Genomic DNA, 17601 nt, shown 5'->3' with positions numbered 1-17601 from the left:
AACATCTGAAGCAGTGGTATGGGTGAGAAGGGGCAGTCTTGTGCCTTAAATTGTGGAATCTGATGCTATCATCCAGAAGATACCATCAGAATTGAATTAGAGGACACCCACTTGGCGTCTGTTAGACACTTGCTTGGTGCGTGGAGAAACAACTCCCACACCTTTGGGTGTCAGAAGTGTGAGTGCTGCATGAGACTGAGAAAAGCACCTTGGTTTGGTTCCATCCTTTGTACGAGAAACAGACCTGGTTTTAAACCGCAGCTCCATCTCATCCTGAGTGACTTTGAACAGATGGCAACCTCTCTAAGCCCAATTTCTTCATCTATTCATGGGTTGTTGTGAATGATCTGACACACAGCAATATTCTCTTCCTCTCTTCTTTATCCTTCCCCAAATGGAAAGAGCCTCCCCTACTCCCTAGGAGTTACTCTTTCCAACCCCCAAGCCCAAAGAGTAAAACAAATGATGGTAGGCTGCCCTCCAGTCCCATCTAAATAACCTGTGGGTCCTCAGCCTGACCCCAGGCAGCCATTGTTGAGGAGCTGGCCCGGGAGGCCGGTTGGATTGTGAAGTTAGTCCCCATTCCTTCCCCTCAATGTCCTAGTAGCTCAGTGGCTGTTTTAAAAAGATGCAAGTTTACTCACTCCAGAGAGGTACAGAAAGAAGAATAAATGAAGAATGTTGTTGGAGAATCTTGAAGAAGGGTGAATGAGGTCAATGCTAATTTTGTAGATCTAAAACAACAAACAAACAAGCAAACAAAAAACAACTATTGCCAAGACTTCTAGACAACATGTAGCAATCTTGGCTAACAAAGAAAGCAAATGAAACAGGCATCACACAGCAGGTCCAAAAACTATCATTTGAAAGGTCACATATGACCTCCTCTGTTGTGCAATACACATAGATTAACTTGATAAGAATGGCAAATTCATACAATGTGTCAGACCATCTTTATTGATTTACCCTAACGTTATGCATAAAGTTCATCTCTTTCCCCCATTCATTTTCATCCTCCCTTCTCTCTCTCTCTCTTTCTCTGACACACACACACACACAAGGAAGCAAAGTCACCAGCTGAGAGTGAAGTTTGGGTGGAGGTTTTGAGGTTTGAGAAAAAAGAAGTCTGAAAGTCTAACCTCTTTTTGAAATGTGCCTGTAAGGAAGAGTGACAATCGGCAAAGCAAATCTAATAGGATCCCTAAAGAGCGTTTTCCTCTTGTTTACAATTGTGGCTAAAGCCCTGCACTAGAAAACAACAAATGCTAAGATCCTCCCTGCATCCCCTAACCCCTACCCCCTGCGACACACACAACCCTCCTCCACCACATTCTAAAAAGACTGGAAGGACCTGGAAAAACATTCCTATGGGACAAACCAGAAGGTGGCAGGACAGCTATCATCAGACCTCATTTCCCCACCACTCCCAGCTGAAAACCAGGGATTTCACAAAGGAAAAATCATGAGTCATAGTTTTGTGGTTTTCTCAAAAGGAGAAGGAGGAGACGCTCTTCCTTCCCACCCCTGAGAATAGGCCAAATGAGAGTAAGCCCACTGGCTGGACTGAGGGTGACCAAATGAACGTGATGATGGCATCTCATTTCCCAGGTGGACATCTGCTGGGCAGCCTGTGCCTAGGACTGACTCAGAAGACACACAGCACCACACAACAGGATTGATGCAGTGACAAGGCCAGGACAGAAGGTTGTGGGAGGAGTGAAGAGAAGGTGGCCAAGTGCCTGAACAATCAGAGCAGGTTTCACCCAGGAAGCTCTATCTATCTGAGTTGGGTCTTGAAGGACAAGTAAGAATTTATTATCAGGTAGACAAGGATTGGGAAGAGCATCCAGAAATGAAGAACATGATTAGACCATGATTAGTTTAGCATGGTCAATTTATTATTTGTAAACATAACTCTGGAGGGTAATGAGGGAAGCACAAGCTAGGAGGCTAGTTCATAACACTCAATAGATACTGATTAATGCCTATTGGCTGCCCAAGCACTGTGCTAGGTTCTGTCTAGAAATAATACAAACAAGCAAATAGATAATAACAAAATTGGTAACGTGTTAACTGCCATGATGAGGAGAGTACTGAGAGCAGCTCAGAGCAGCATGTCCCAGACTTGAGTAGCTTGGCTTGCAGAAATCCAGCTGAAAAATCCTCAGGGCAAGAAGGTAATAGAGGTGATAGATTTAGAGTATATTTAGGAGGTAGACCGGCCTAGCAGATATTGTTAGGACCCCACATATACCCTCACTGTTCCCATGCCCCTTACAGCTTGCCCCTGCAAGTATCTCTGAGTCTTTACCTGAAGACACTCAGGTTTGGTTTGTTCAAAGGGCAAGCCAAGAAGTACCAGGGATTAGCACCCCTGGCAGTGGTCCTCAAGCAGTGTCAGATGGAAGTCAGTGGATAGATACCCCAGGTTTGCTTGCTCTTCAAATGGGATAGTTCTGAGGACTGCTTTAGGCAGAAGACTCAGATGGCAGAGTGCCAACTGCTCACAGTGGAAACCTGCTCATTGACATACCCGGTACTAGCTCCCTTCCCTTCCTGGTTTCATTTCCCCATTCTCATATCGGTATTTCCTGGAATCATCTCCCAGATAAACTGCTTGCATTCTGATCTTTGTCTCAAAGTCCACTTTGTGGGAACCCAACTTGAGACAAACAGAAAAAACTTTTAGAACAAGTACATGATGAAAATGAAGACTCAAATATGAGGTTATGAGATTTTTTGGTTGGGAGACACTGACTCCATCAACTGAGTGAAAAGACTCTTCAGTGTAAGAACAGGGATAGATTCTGGAAGAAAAGGATGAGCCTGAAAACACTGAGCTCAAGGTGCCCAAGGGACTTGTTATCTCAAAATTCCCTGAGTACAAGGTTAAGACTCTTGACTTTGGAAAAAGTGAAAAGAAATAGCAGAAAAGGAAATACACAAAAGAAGAATCCATCAGAAATGAACATCACATCTCCTAAAGGGAAATTACAGTGTCTTCTTTTGCCCCGAGGGAATATAAAGCCCTAGCTGTCTCTTCCAGCCGGTTTCTGTATTCTAGTTTCTCATAGTTGGAGGGACTCACTCCTTTAAAACCATACATAACTCCCCACCAGCAGCCAGCAATGGCAGCTGTAGAATCACTGTCTCCACCATGGAAAAAGGCTCGGTGGGCAAGCTCCTTCCAGGAGTCTCCCGCGGCAAGGACAGCATCGTAGGCAATCATGGGGGCATCGTGCCCACTGCTGCCACCCCAGCCAGAGTAGCTCAGGGAGGTGTAGAACTGATCCCTCTCCTTCACACCGAAGGGCTCGGGGAAGGTAGGGGCTGATTCTCCATCCAAAATCCCTCTAAGTTTTAGGTAATTTTCCCATTTGGTTTGGAAGTAGGACCTGTAGAAAGGAAAAAATCTAGAGTCAGTTGAAAAAAATAAGGTGAAAAGTCATAACAAAAAGCACCAGATGGATGTGTGAACAGAGGAAAATCCAACATAACTTCGACTTCTTGCAGTAATATCTTAAACTATTTAAACATTAAAATTATTTCTATATAAGTACCATTCATTCAATACATTTCTCATAAGGATCTACATAAATAAGGCACTGATCCTGTTGCTAAATAAAGAGATACATATCATGTTAAAGGGTAGGAAATAAAGGTTTGTTTTTCCTGGGAGGGTCGAGAGCAATGACCTTTCAAGGGGGAACTTCAGGACATCACAACTGTGGGTGACTTCAGCAGAAAGCCTCTTTTTATTCTAAGAAAGAGAGTGTGAAGTGAATTCACAAGAAGGGGAAGATGTGGCCTTACCACTTATTAGTGAGCTAGTGGAAAAACCTGTCTCTGGCATTTTAACCAAGGATTTCAAAATATTATTTGTGTATGTATCAAGACAACACTGAAAAAGCAAATTCCAGGAAAGTAGGAAATAGGCATGAAAATTCATGGCAGCATAGGATAGCCATAAAAACGACAGGATCCCTGTGTAAGAAGGAAACACCACAGCTGCCCTATTCATTGAGGTACCCACTTGGCTACTTTGTACAATCATTACTGGAAAGGACCTTGAAATCCTTAGCAGATTGGTAGAAAGGGGGCTGGGTGGTGAAAACCATGAGGGTTGCTGTGATCTCTGAATACAAGATATATATGTGCAGGTGGATGTGCACACACAGATTCAACCATGTTTGAGCAGGGCATGCACCTACAGACTCACCAGTGTTGAAGATTTTCCTCTACGAAGTAGCCTGATTGGACAATGTACTTTTTAGCTTCTGGTAGCAGCTCCATCAGTCCTTTTCCCCACTGCAAGGGTGGTCTGGCATTCACAGCATAGGCTGTAAAAAGAGCGGACGCAAGGGCCCCCAGGTAGCCTGTTGGGTGGTGGTGGGTCATCCGACCGCTCTCGATGCTCACTTGGATCAGTGTGTCCAGCTGGCTATGGTGTGGGAACCTGAGACCGATGCACATGGCCCGCATGGCGGCCCCACAGCCGCCCTCATGGCTGTTGAAGGGAATTCTCCAGCCATTGGGCTTGCCAGGTTTCAGCTGCATGGCGTTGTGCATCGAGGCATTACCTGGGGAAGAGTCGGATAAGGGATGGGGGTTAGCATAACCAAAGCAAAGGCCCCAGCAGGAATAAATAACTAAACTCTGTCTCCAAGTATTTTTGATGGAGAGGGAGAGCCAAAAAATATGATGATGAATGCCCCAAAACTCCAAACCCCACCCAACAATGTGCCTTTCTTTACGTATAACCCTTGGCAAGAAAACGCTAATAAAAGCAACAGACTCATATAGGGACCCTTGGAATCTTTACCAGTCATTACTGAGACATCACAACAAATTTAAGAAATAAGTATATTATTCTCTTTTTTAAGTAAATAAGTCTTTTAAACTCAGAGCTTAAGAAACTTCTTCGAAATCACATAATCAGCTAGTTAATGGCTGGGTAAAATCCATCGGACTCCAAAGCCCAATCCCTTATGGAGTCCAATAAGAACGTTACAATTAGGCCGGGAGCAGTGGCTCATGCCTGTAATCCCAGCACTTTGGGAGATCAAGGCAGGCAGATCACAAGGTCAGCAGATTGAGACCATTCTGGCTAACACGGTGAAACTCCGTCTCTACTACAAATACAAAAAATTAGCCGGGCGTGGTGGCACGTGCCTGTAGTCCCAGCTATTTGGGAGGCTGAGGCAGGAAAATCGCTTGAACCTGGGAGGCAGAGGTTGCAGTGAGTCTAGATCGCGCCACTGCACCCCGGCCTGCGCAACAGAGTGAGACTCCATCTCAAAAGAAAAACCCAAAAAACAAAAAACAAAAACCTCACAACTGGAGTTCCTGAATATCAAAAAGAGAGAAAGAGGCCAAAAATTCTAGAGTGAAGCCCTGGGCTCAGATGAGGAGCAGTGGATTCAGGCAAACAATGTGTCTTTTGTGAGTCACTGAACCTCTGGGCCTCGGCTGTCCCCTCATGGCAGTGACGTAAGCAGGCTTGTCGCCCTGACCTGTCCTACTGGAGACCTGTGAATACGCATGCGAGCCAAGCGATGGCAGCAACATACGACGGAGTGTGGCACTGCTGTTCCTTTACTAGTCAGTGTATTCACAACAATGTTCATGGATGGCACAGGTGGACAAAAAAAAGTTTCCACTTGCTAAACTGATGAGCTATCGGATGCCAAGAAAGAATAAACAGAGATTGGCATCTCAAGCCAATCTTTGGGGTGACAAGGACCCCTTGGTACATCAGGAGGTGTTATGTGCTGAATTGAGTCCCCCCAATTCAAACACTATAGCTCTAAGTACCTCAATTTGGAGATAGGGCCGCCTTTAAAGAGGTGATTAAGCTAAAATGTGGCCTTTAGGGTAGGCCCTAATCTAATCTACCTGGTGTCCTTATATGAAGAGGAATGCGGACACACACAAACACTAGGGATGCATGCACACAGAGGAAAGACCATGTGAAGACACAGCGAGGAGGCAGCCGTCTGCAAGCCAAGGAGAGAGGCCTCAGAAGAAAGCAAGCCTGTCAATACCCTGACTTGGATTTCCAGCTTCCAGAGCTGTGAGAGATAAATTTCCATTGCTTCAGCCACTCAATCTATGCCATTTTGTTACGGCAGCCCTAGTAGCCTCAAATAGGAGAGGTAGGTCAGATGGGCCAGAGAAAATCACCTGGTGGCCCAAGTGGCTGTGACAAGTTGCCGAAGTGGGCAAGAACCACTTGTGAGCAAACCTGTGGCCAGAAGTCTCTAGAAAACCATTTGCATTTTTTTTTCTTTTTCTTGAGATGAGGTCTCACTCTGTAGCCCAGGCTGGAGTCCAATGGCGCCATCTTGGCTCACTGCAACCTCTGCCTCCAGGGTTCAAGCGATTCTCCTGCCTCAGCCTCCTGGGTAGCTGGGATTACAGGCGTGCACCATCACGCCCAGCTAATTTTTTTATTTTTAGTAGAGACGGAGTTTCACCACGTTGGTCAGGCTAGTCTCTCCTGACCTCAGGTGATCCGCTCGCCTTGGCCTCCCAAAGTGCTGGGATTACAGGCGTGAGCCACCGTGCCCAGCCGCATTTTTCTTTAAAAATAAAAAATACACATTTTTCTTTTCACTTATTCATCACAGAAAACTTAGAAATACAAATAAGTAAAAATAAAAAACTATAAATACTCCCATTACCCAAATATAATTAGTAATCTTTGTACATGTTCTTCAAGACCTTTCTCAACACAGAAATACATATCTATTTTAAAAAAAAATTTTTTTTTGGCCGGGCATGGTGACTCATGCCTGTAATCCCACCACTTCGGGAGGCTGAGGCAGATGGATCAACTGAGGTCAGGAGTTGGAGACCAGCCTGGCCAACGTGGTGAAACCCCACCTCTACTAAAAATACAAAAATTAGCCAGGCATGGTGGTGCATGCCTGTAATCCCAGCTACACGGGAGGCTGGGGCAGGAGAATCGCTTGAACCTGGGAGGCAGAGGTTGCAGTGAGCCGAGATTGTGCCACTGCACTCCAGCCTGGGCAACAAAGTGAGACTCCATCTCAAAAAAGAAAAAAATTTTTTTTAGAGACAGGGTCTTACTCACTCTGTCACCCAGGGTGGAGTGTAGTAGTACAATCATGGCTTACTGCAGCCTGGACCTCCTGGGTTCAAGCAAGCCTCCCATCTCAGCCTCCCAAGGAGCTGGGACTATGGGTGCCTGCTACTACAACTGGCCATTCAAAAAAAATTTTTTTTTAAGATGGGCTTTTGCTATGTTGACCAGGCTGGTCTCAAACTCCTGGACTCAAGCAATCCTCTCCCCTCGGCCTTTCAAAGTGTTGGGATTACAGGTGTAAGCCACAGCACATGGCCCCACAAGATCTATTTTTTAAAGGACGGTAGGTTCATAACATACATATTATTTTACAACCTATTGGTGTATAATAATACCTTTCAGTATTAGTAAATATTATTTGCAAATTTTAAATTTTTATTAATGTTAATTGACAAATCATAATTACATATATTTATTTGGTATAATGTGATGATTTGATATATGTAAACAACGTGGGATGATCAAATCAAGCTAATTAGCATATCTATTGCCTCACTTATTTTTTGTGGCGAGACATTTGAAATTTACTCTCTTGGTTATTTTGAAATATACAATACCTTGTTATTGACTACAGTCACCCTGAATAATTTTAAATGGTTCCAAATGTGTCAGCTTAATTAATTATGAGATATTTAGGTTCTTTCTATTTATTTCTTTATTTTTTAGAGTCAGGGTCTTGCTCTGTCACTTAGGCTGGAACGCAGTGGCATGATCCCAGCTCACTGCAGCCTCGACCTCCTGGGCTCAAGCAATCCTCTTACCTCAGCCTCCCAAGTAGCTGGGACTACAGGTATGTGCCACAACACCTGGCTAATGTTTTAAAATTTTTTTCTGGAGTGGTAGTCCCCAACCTTTTTGGCACCAGTGACCGGTTTTACAGAAGATAATTTTTCCATGGACGGGGTTGGTTGGGGGAGCTTTTGGGACGAAACTGTTCCCCCACAGATCATCAGACATTAGATTCTCATAAGAAGCCCACAATCTAGATCCCTCCCATGTGCAGTTCACAACAGGGTTCAGGCTCCTATAAGAATCTAATGCGCCACTGATCTGATGGAGGCAGAGCTCAGGTGATGATGCTCCTTCGCCCATCGCTCACTTCCTGCTGTGTGCCCCAGTTCCTAACAGGCCATGGACTAGTACCTGTCTCTAGAACAGGGATTGGCTACCCCATTCTAGAAACAGGGTCTCAGGATATTGCTCAGGCTGGTCTTGAACTCCTGGGCTCAAGTGATTCTCTCACCTTGGCTTCCCAAAGAGCTGGAATTACAGGTATGAGCCACCACCATGCTGTTGTTTCTATTTTTATCACATTTAGAAACACTATTGTTTCTTTGTTATTTAAATCTCCATCAACATTGTTAATGATTTCCTCGAGGCTGTTTTATTCTTTGCCTTCCTTGTACCTCCCACTGGCTGTGCTCACCTGGTGCCCGTCCATCCATGTCTTCCATGCAATCTTGGTAATGCTTAGCAAGGAGGTAATACAGTTGAGTCAACTTAGGGGCTTTCCCAGCTTCCACAAGAGCTTCTGCTGTGGCCAAGTGCATCACTGTGTCATCACTAACTCTCCACCTTCCCACATCTAGGGCATCCAAGCCGCCCAGCTGGGCCAACTGCCGGTGTATCTTCTCCCCATCCTGGAGGAACTCCCACTTCCCATTGTAGTACCCCAGGGAATCTCCAGCTGCACTTAGCACCATAGCAGCCACATACTTCTCCATCAGTCCTTCACACTTGCTGGGCTCTGGAGAGGGTGTCTTTGTGGGAAAATTAAGACAAAGGAAACAAGATGAGGAGGAAGAAGAATCAGAAAAAACAACGGCTCCAGCTATGTTTTATTGAGCACTCACTACTTGCAGGCATTGTATCAGGGGCATCTCATGTAATCCTCCTCACTGCTCTATGAAGAAAGTAAAGCCCAATTTATGTATGAGCAAGTGGAGGATCATGGAGATAACGCAGTTTCAGAAATGTTCAGTGACTTGTCTCAGGTCACAGAGCTAATAAGTGGCACGGCTGGGATCCTAACATAGGTTCATCTGACTCCAAAGTCTATCATTATAACTACAACTGTATCTCTTGCCTCTTGGTGAGTAGTAAGCCCATTAAATTCTGCAAGTCAAACCCAGCTCATCATTTTCTCTTCTTAGCTGGGATTTGGCCTTAGAAGTGCAAGGCTTTACACTTCCTATTGGTGTCACAATGTGTAGTTCACAAAGCACCTGCACATTCATTGTCTCACTAGTAGGGAGGGATTACAGTATGCATTTCACAGATAAGAAAATGAAGGCTCAGATAAGCTAAATTCACAAAACAAGAGGAGTGGAAGTACTGGAACCCAAATCTTCTGATTCCAGCCAAGCCAGGATGCTTGGCATCACGCCACTCAGCCTCAGCCCAGATTTTCTTACCTTGGGCAACCTCTGGGTACCTCAGCCTCCACATTTGTAAAATGGCACTGATTTTAAAAAGTAACAACCTCCTGGATTTGTTGTTAGGAATAAACAAATTAAATTTCATAAAGTTGGCTGGACACGGTGGCTCACGCCTGTAATCCCAGCACTTTGGGAGGCCGAGGTGGGTGGATCACCTGAGGTCAGGAGATTGAGACCAGCCTGGCCAACAGGGTGAAACCCTATCTCTACTAAAAATACAAAAATTAGCTGAGTATGGTGGTGCTTGCCTGTAACCCCAGCTACTAGGGAGGCTGAGGCAGGAGAATCACTTGAACCCAGGAGGCAGAGGCTGCAGTGAGCCGAGACCGCACCACTGCACTCTAGCCTGGGCAACAGAGCGAGACTCTGTCTCAAATAAATTAAAAAATAAATAAATAAATAAATAAGTTATTAGAGTGCTTGGCACATAGTAAGCTTGATTTTTGACGTATTTGTATTATTCATATACAACCAGGGAAAATGGGTGTTCTGTTTTAGAACTAGAACATTTTATCCCCACAACCTTTCCTTCGACAGCAATGTTTAAATATTGTTTCTCTTAGAAATGATCAGCTTCTAGAGAATTAGAATCTCGATTAATAATATACCCACCATGAATGAAATCCCTGGTAAAGCGCTGGCTTCCCTGTTGGTGCATTTCCTAAGAGCCCCCCTCTTTCAGCCAATTCCCCAGGGTTCCCTACTCCCTGTGGCTTTCAGGTCAAAGCCCTCCATCCCATCCAGGCCAATACTTTTATAAGGGTCCGGCAGACTAGCTCGTTCTCCCCTCAGGTGAAACTTTTCCCTCCCCTCCATTTATCTAAACCCTATTTACTCAAGGTCTAGTTCAAGTCACGGGGCTTCCAGAAGTGCTTCTGCAGCTGCACTGCTGTTGTCCATGGAATGCAGGCTAGGGAGCCCCTGGAGGAGTAAACGACGAAGACGGATGCGTTCTAGTACCCAGTTACTGGTAATGCTGTTTCTGCTCACAAAGGATATTTGTAAATGTTATTTACGTCGCTTATTATTTACAGTGAAGCCTAGGCACTGAGGTTCTGGGCTATTAGACCTGACTCTGCCGAGACAGAGTTGTGGGAGAACAGACACTCGGGACCGCGGTTTCCCCATCTGTAAATTGGAGGGGTAGTGGGGAGGTATAGGCTCCCTGAAGTTCCGTCCTGCGCTGTGATTTTCAGACACTAGCTCCGCTTCTTGGCTTCTGAAGACTAACTGTTAACCCCCCATACCCTCCATCTCAATGTCCTCATTGTACTTTCCGTAATTCCTTCTGGCTCCACCCTAATGTGTGTTTCGGTGAGTTGCAAGCTGGGATGGGGGAAGAAGACCGGCATCTTTTTTCGTTTGTAAATTGCCTTTAACGTTCGCTTTCAAAACGCTGTAATTCCTTAACTCCTCTGAACTTTCACGGGTCACATTCTCGTACCCGAACTATACATTCAGAACTAAGATCTGATCAGCTGCTTCCGGGGGGCGGTTGACAAGCTCTCGCGCTTTGCAAGACTGGGAATCCTCACGGCCCCGCCAGCCAGGGGCCGGGGAGGGGAGCGCGGGGCCGAGGGCCGGGGGCGCGGTACCTGCTCGTAGCCTGGACTGGAACGCGCGAGCGAAGGGCGCGGCGCGGGCTCCCGGGGCCAGGGAAGAGGCCTGGCTGCTGCCGGTGGGCGACGGCGAGGGCTGGGGCGGAGCCAGGTCCCCGGCTTCCGGGACTGTCCCCAGGTCTGCGTGGAGGCGGCGAGTGCCCCAGCACCTGCGCTCGGCTGCGCGGAGTTTGAGCTAATCTTGGAACTTCCAAGGCGGCTTCCCGGCACTGCCGCGCCCTTCTGCACCCAAGCGAGAGTGGACAGGACCTCCGTCGCCCGCCCCAAATGCTCTGAAGGGCCCGGAGCCTGGTCCCCGGAATGTGGCGGCACCGGAAAGCCGGCTCTCGCCCGGGTGTGGTCAGTGATTCCCGCGTAGACCCGGCTGACGCCTTCGCCCGTGCTCACGTCCGACTCTGTAGGGCTGTAGTGGACCGGGTGTGCCCAGATGCTTGGAAGAGCGTACTGAGTGCGCCGCCCTTGCCCGAGTTCTGGGCCTTCACGCATAAAGTGGGATAATAATATCTGCCTCTTAGAATGGTTGTTAAGGATCCAGTTAGTTAATTTTAACTCGTCTTTTATTTGGCAGCAGCGTAGAATTATTTTATCCTGATCGTAAATAAAAGCAAAGAAAAACGAAGATTATTTTCGTCTAAATACATTAATCATGCAACTTTTAAAGCAAATCAGGATCACCATATGCAAGTATTCTATGTATTTCTCCAAAGTTTTAAATTTGCTATGCCTGTTTTCTTGCTGTAATGACTAGCTTTGGTCTGAGAGCTTTTTAAAAAATTGATATCTAATTTATATATAATGAAATGCCCTTACACCATAATCAAAATATAGAATTTTCCATTACTTTAAAACATTCTCTTGAGGCCTTCCCAGTGAATCCCCATCACCATCTCCAACTCTAGCCTAAGTGACTTTTGAGTGTTTACAAAAATCAAGTTCACCAGTAAGGGAGGCAGAGATCACCCTCAACCCCCTACACCCTTTAGCTTTTAGTGGGCTAATCAGCTGCATCTAGAAGCCAAATTGACACTAGGCAGATTAACAAGAGAAAAGTATACAAATTTTATTAATTGTACATGTACACGGGGATGTTAAGAGACTGAATCCTGAAGAAAGTGGCCAAAGCAAGATGCTTTTATACTTTTTAGAAAAAGAGTGATAAATTAAAGAAGAAATGACAGGACAAAGAAAATCTGGCTAAGGTGGTAAAAATTTCTGGGGGAGCCCCTAGGAGATATATGGGGGGTGGGGTGTAAAACAGGTGGAAGATAATGGTTACTTTGCAAGAATGTTTATTCCAGTCCAAATGCCACCTCCAGTTCCAAATCTCTGGTGATAAGGGTTATTTTCTCACTCTGGCGTGGAGAACATACCTCTCCTAGAGGAATCTTTATTGCTGGCTACATGTAGGAAGAGACAGTTCAGCTCCTGTTAGGGAACCAGGTTCATTTGCCTTTCACACAGTATGCCAATCACTGAGGCGCATGAGTTTTGCAGTAGAGAAAGGGCGTATTCACAAGGCAACCAGGCCAGGAGACTGGAGAACAGGCCTCAAATCTGCCTTTCCAAAGATGGAATTTTAGGGATGCTTATAGGTTAGGGGAGGAAGGTGGTCCAAGGTGCCCAAAAAGATGAGGTAAGGAAAATAGGCAATCGGTAATCTGAGCAAGCATAGTCAAGCTTCATGGCTGTTCATAGAACACATGTTCACAAAATCACGATGTTAGCATGACCTGAGGGTGGAGTTTTGGGCCTTCTGATGTCAAAAGTTCACCCATTGGACACTCATGCAGGCCCAGATGAAGGGCTGGTGGCTTGAACTGGACAAGAACTGATTCTAAGTTCCTAAAAAATAACTTAAGCAATCATTTCCATGGTGTCCTATCAGAGAAGTTATCTCTAAGGAGGCAAGTGGAATTTAGTTATGTATTGTATAGCTACGTGACTTTTAGCTATGCAGGTTTTAAAATTGACTAGAAACAAGGGACTTAAAGCAAGTGAGGCAAATTAAGTGTCAGGCCTTATCAGGTCAGACCTCACTTTTACTCACCCTTTCTGAAACTATAATTTCTTTAATGTTTTCAACTCAAAATAATCAATATATTATATGGCATATTTGGGGATGACACATCCTTTGTTCCTTCAACTATCAAAGATTTTCAGCCTCTGAGGATGCAGTCGAAGCAAGTTCCGTAGTAAGAGACATTTCGAATAATAAGCATCCCGATACAACTCAACACAGTTTCAGCTTAAGATGTCTGCTGAGGATATTGTTCATATTATATAGTGATCTTTCTGTGAGAATCCATGGGAAAGGGTGATTTTTTGTTTTTGGTTTAAATGTAAAGAATAACTGGGGCTGGGCACAGTGGCTCATGCCTGTAATCCCAGCACTTTGGGAGGCCGAGGTGGACAGACTGCTTGAGACCAGGAGTTCGAGACCAGCCTGGGCAACATGGTGAAACCTGTTCTGTACAAAAAATACAAAAATTATCCAGGCATGCGCCTGTGGTCTGAGCTACTCAGGAGGCGGAGTTGGGAGGATTGCTTGAGCCCAGGAGGCAAAGGTTACAGTGAGCTGAGATTGTGCCACTGCACTCCAGCCTGGAAGACAAAGCAAGATCCTGTCTCAAAACACAAACAGACAAACAAACAAACAAAAACAAAACAGAAAAACTGGGGTTGTTAGCAATTAGTTTGCTCTGAACTTTATGGTGCCTGTGAACTTGTGACCATTAGCATAGACTCCTGACACATCCATGCTATCTGGTTTCAAATCCTTGTGATAACACTTGGGGGCCAGGCACAGTGGCTCACGCCTGTAATCCCAGCATTATGGGAGGCCAAGGCAGGTGGATCACAAGGTCAGGAGTTCGAGTCCAACCTGACTAACATGGTGAAACCCAGTCTCTACTAAAAACAAAAAATTAGCCGGGCATGGTGGTGGGTGCCTGTAATCCCAGCTACTCGGGAGGCTGAGGCAGGAGAATGACTTGAACCCCGGAGGTGGAGGTTGCAGTGAACCGAGATCGTACCACTGCACTCCAGCCTGGGCAACAGAGTGAGACTCCATCTCAAAAAAAATGAAACAAAACAAAAACAAACAACAACAACAAAAAACACTAGCTTGAGTAAGTGACTTTAGACAAGTCACTTCATCTTGCTAAGCTTCACTTTCTGTTGTAAAGTAGGAAAAATAATAGTACATATTTCATAAAGTTGGTTTGAAGATAGCATGAAATAATTAATTGAAAAATTTTAGCACAGTGCTTATCAATGTAGTAGTCATGCAAAAAAAAATTACTACCAGATCAGATACCTCTCTGTATTCCTAGTTCTCATCTCCATCACACACATGAGCCATTCTACCTTCTTTTCACATTAGTTAACACCTACTGACATCCTTTCTCCTCTGTCAAAATTAGAAAATGTTTCTGGGGCATCAAGGACATTGTCGTGTAAACCAACAGGATAATTCATCAGTTAGCATGTTTCTGGTTCCAAATAATGGCAAATAACATCACTCTTCCCCACCCCCAAAACACCACATACTCACCAGGCTTAAATAATAAGGACACTTATCTTATGTAACAAAATGTCTAAAGGTAAGAAGTCCCAGGGTTAATTCAGCAACTCAATACTATCATCAAAGGCCCTGTTCTTCTTATCTTTCTGACCTACTATCTTCAGTTATTTTTATTCCCAGACTGACGTTTTTAACTGGCACAAGATCACATTTTTCCCCATTTTAATTCATTTTATCAAATGTATATAGAGGTCCTATCCTTCGGTGTGTTTTTGTTTAAAGTATTTTGCTATTTTGTGTCTGCTAGTGAGTCCAAGAGGCCTTGCCTATTAACCACTTACTGTTAATTCCTTTGAAAATTTTTGTTTAGCTCTGATTATTTCAGATTATATATTTATGATTATATTGCAGTCAAGATAATGTGTATGCATAATAATGCATTGCAGTTGCAGTTATAGACAGTGTCCAGTGGAAAAAGAGAGTGTCTCTTCTTTCAAGATAAAGAAACTATTCTCAAAGATCCTCCAGAAGTCTAAACCAATTCCCGGCAGGCAAGTTGGATTATGATGTTTCCCTTAGATCAATGATAGACACGTCTTCCCTGAGAGATAGTGGTAGGTTCTTTTACAAAAACCAGTGTTTGTTTGCGAAGGAAACAGTGAATGTTGTTCTGCCAAAAAGAACAAATAGTTACTTGGCATCTTACTAGGTGCTAGGCATTAGCACAGGTCCTGGAAAGACAAATATATTGCATACTTGGTTCCTTGCTCTTAGTTTTATTGAGGAAGACACATCATAGGCATCTTCATTACTCACCGATACTGAATCAATTGCTATGTTGAGGCTCTTGCTGAGAAATAAACTTGTAGGCCTTGGACCTGATCTCTAAGATCCTTCAGACACTTCATGTATAAGGTAGGAACAATGACACTGTTCTTAACAAACTTGTCACTTACAAGAAAGATCTTTATACATTCTTCAGACATTAAACACCTGCTGTGTAAGTATGTGCTAGGCCCTGACAGCCCCTGCTCCTCTAGAGTACCCAAGTAATCTTATTTTTAGGCTGCTAACTATTTTTAAAATTACCAAAACAAGTGTTTATATGTTTTCTTAAATAACTTTATTGAGATATGACTGACATACAAAAAGCGGTACATATTTAGTGTATACAACTTGATGAGTTTGAAGATAAGTGCAGTAACTTTTTTATAATAAAAGTAATGTATAATTGTAGTCAAAATGTTCTAAAAGAAATACCCACACACATTCACAAATATAAATGTTTCTGGATGTTCTGCACAAAATGTTCCCAATGGCAGAAAATTGGAAATATCCTCAATATCTATCTACAGGGGAGTATTCATTTCCTTCCCCTATATTGTGACATAACTATTCATGGAAAAACTATGGAGCTGCTTAAAACCGTGAGGTAGACATAGACATGCTCACATGGGAAGAGCTTAGAGATACTTAACTGAAAAAAACAAAATTTTAGGCTGGGCGTGGTGGCTCACACCTGTAATCCCAGCACTTTAGGAGACCAAGGTGGGTGAATCACCTAAGGTCAGAAGTTCAAGACCAGCCTGGCCAACATGGTAAAACCCTGTCTCTACTAAAACCACAAAAATTAGCCAGGCATGGTGGTGCAGGCCTGTAGTCCCAGCTACTCAGGAGGCTGAGGCAGGAGAATCACTGAACCCCAGAGGCAGAGGCTGCAGTGAGCCAAGATCGCGCCACTGCACTCCAGCGTGGGCAACAGAGCAAGACTCCATCTCAAAACAAACAAACAAAAAATTTAAAAGATTTAAAAAGATGAATATATATGGCCTTATTTATATTTGTGAGAAAAGCTCTGTGTGTGTGCATGTGCAAATGCACGTATATGTGTATAAAATGGATAGAAGGATAAATATCAAATTACTAATAATGATTACAGTTATCTCTGAGGATGGGGATGAGAGAGTTGTCAGGGAGTAGGAAGAGAGAGAAAGGGAAGCTTAATGCTTGCAATAAGCATTTTTGTATATTATGTGTATGAAGAAATTTTAGAAAACATAGACAAAATAGAAACCATCCACAGTTCATGATTCAGGTTGTATATATTTACAGTCTTTATTTTATGTACATATTTTTTGAACAAAAATGGAATAATTTTGTGTATGCAGTTTTATATCCTGTAAATAAAACTACTTACTTTTACATTATAAGTGTGTCTGTCTCATTTGCAATAGTATTATGACCGTAATTGATTCTAAATGTTCAGATAAGGTCATGCTTTTAGAATAAACTCCCTTCCAATTTGACACAAAAAAGTCTAAGGCCCTAGTGGTCAGCTCCTCTACCACACCGTGGCTAAAACTGCTTCAACAGAAGGCAAATGGAAGCACAGAATCAAAAAACAGGAATTAACTCTTTGCCACTTTGGGGCCTGAATATGTGGATTATACATACATGACTGCCTAGCTGAATAATCGGAGCTTAAAAAAAAAAAAAAAAAAAAAAGTGAAAGAAAAGGGAGTTGGTTGAACAGGAAATGGTTGATAGGCTGGGCCGCTTGGACTTACTAGCAGACACAAAATAGCAAAAAAGCTTAAAGAAAAACATACTACAGGTTAGACTTCTATATACATTTGTTAAAATGAATTTAAATGAAGGAAAATGAAGAACGCAGAAGAAAGCTAGTACAGGAGAAACAGGAAACCAAAAGTAGCTGCTCACATATCCCGTGTTGTCAATTCAATTCAAGAAGATTTAGTGAGCATCTGTGATGGCTAATTTTGTCAGCTTGGATAGGCCACAGTACCTAGATATTTGGTCAAACATTGTTCTAGATGTTTCTGTGCAGGTATTTTTTAAGATGAAATTCACATCTAAATCAGTAGCCTTTGAGTAAAGCAGATTACTCTCCCT

The 17601-nt window shown here is 43.7% G+C and overlaps 1 protein-coding gene across 3 annotated transcripts; it reads right to left on the bottom strand.

The window, feature by feature from the left end:
• Positions 1–934: 934 nt before the first annotated feature.
• Positions 935–11766, bottom strand: ADPRH (ADP-ribosylarginine hydrolase). Of its 3 annotated transcripts, XM_025377835.1 has the most exons (5): positions 11142–11560; positions 10382–10467; positions 8535–8868; positions 4220–4580; positions 935–3395 (listed from the first exon to the last, which is right to left on the bottom strand). In XM_025377835.1, exons 3-5 carry the CDS (start codon positions 8830–8832, stop codon positions 2981–2983), a joined length of 1074 nt encoding a protein of 357 aa, XP_025233620.1. In that variant the 5' UTR covers positions 8833–8868; positions 10382–10467; positions 11142–11560; the 3' UTR covers positions 935–2980. The 3 variants fall into 3 exon arrangements, with proteins under 3 accessions (XP_025233620.1, XP_025233619.1, XP_025233621.1); XM_025377834.1 differs by lacking the exon at positions 10382–10467 and having other exon boundaries at positions 11142–11766; XM_025377836.1 differs by lacking the exon at positions 11142–11560 and having other exon boundaries at positions 10382–10524.
• Positions 11767–17601: the final 5835 nt, after the last annotated feature.

This window comes from Theropithecus gelada, chromosome 2 (assembly GCF_003255815.1).
Source record: "Theropithecus gelada isolate Dixy chromosome 2, Tgel_1.0, whole genome shotgun sequence".
In the NCBI taxonomy this organism is placed as follows: Eukaryota; Metazoa; Chordata; class Mammalia; order Primates; family Cercopithecidae; genus Theropithecus; species Theropithecus gelada.
This window is presented reverse-complemented; position numbering and strand designations above follow the sequence as displayed.

Bases quoted from the DNA above. Each gene is read 5' to 3' on its own strand.
- ADPRH (XM_025377834.1), bottom strand. From the start codon at position 11,651: ATGCGTGAAGGCCCAGAACTCGGGCAAGGGCGGCGCACTCAGTACGCT. The intron at 8,869-11,141 runs GTACCGCGCCCC...TTTCCCACAAAG, and splicing joins CCAGTCCAGGCTACGAGCAG to ACACCCTCTCCAGAGCCCAG. The intron at 4,581-8,534 runs GTGAGCACAGCC...ACTCTTCCCCAG, and splicing joins CATGGATGGACGGGCACCAG to GTAATGCCTCGATGCACAAC.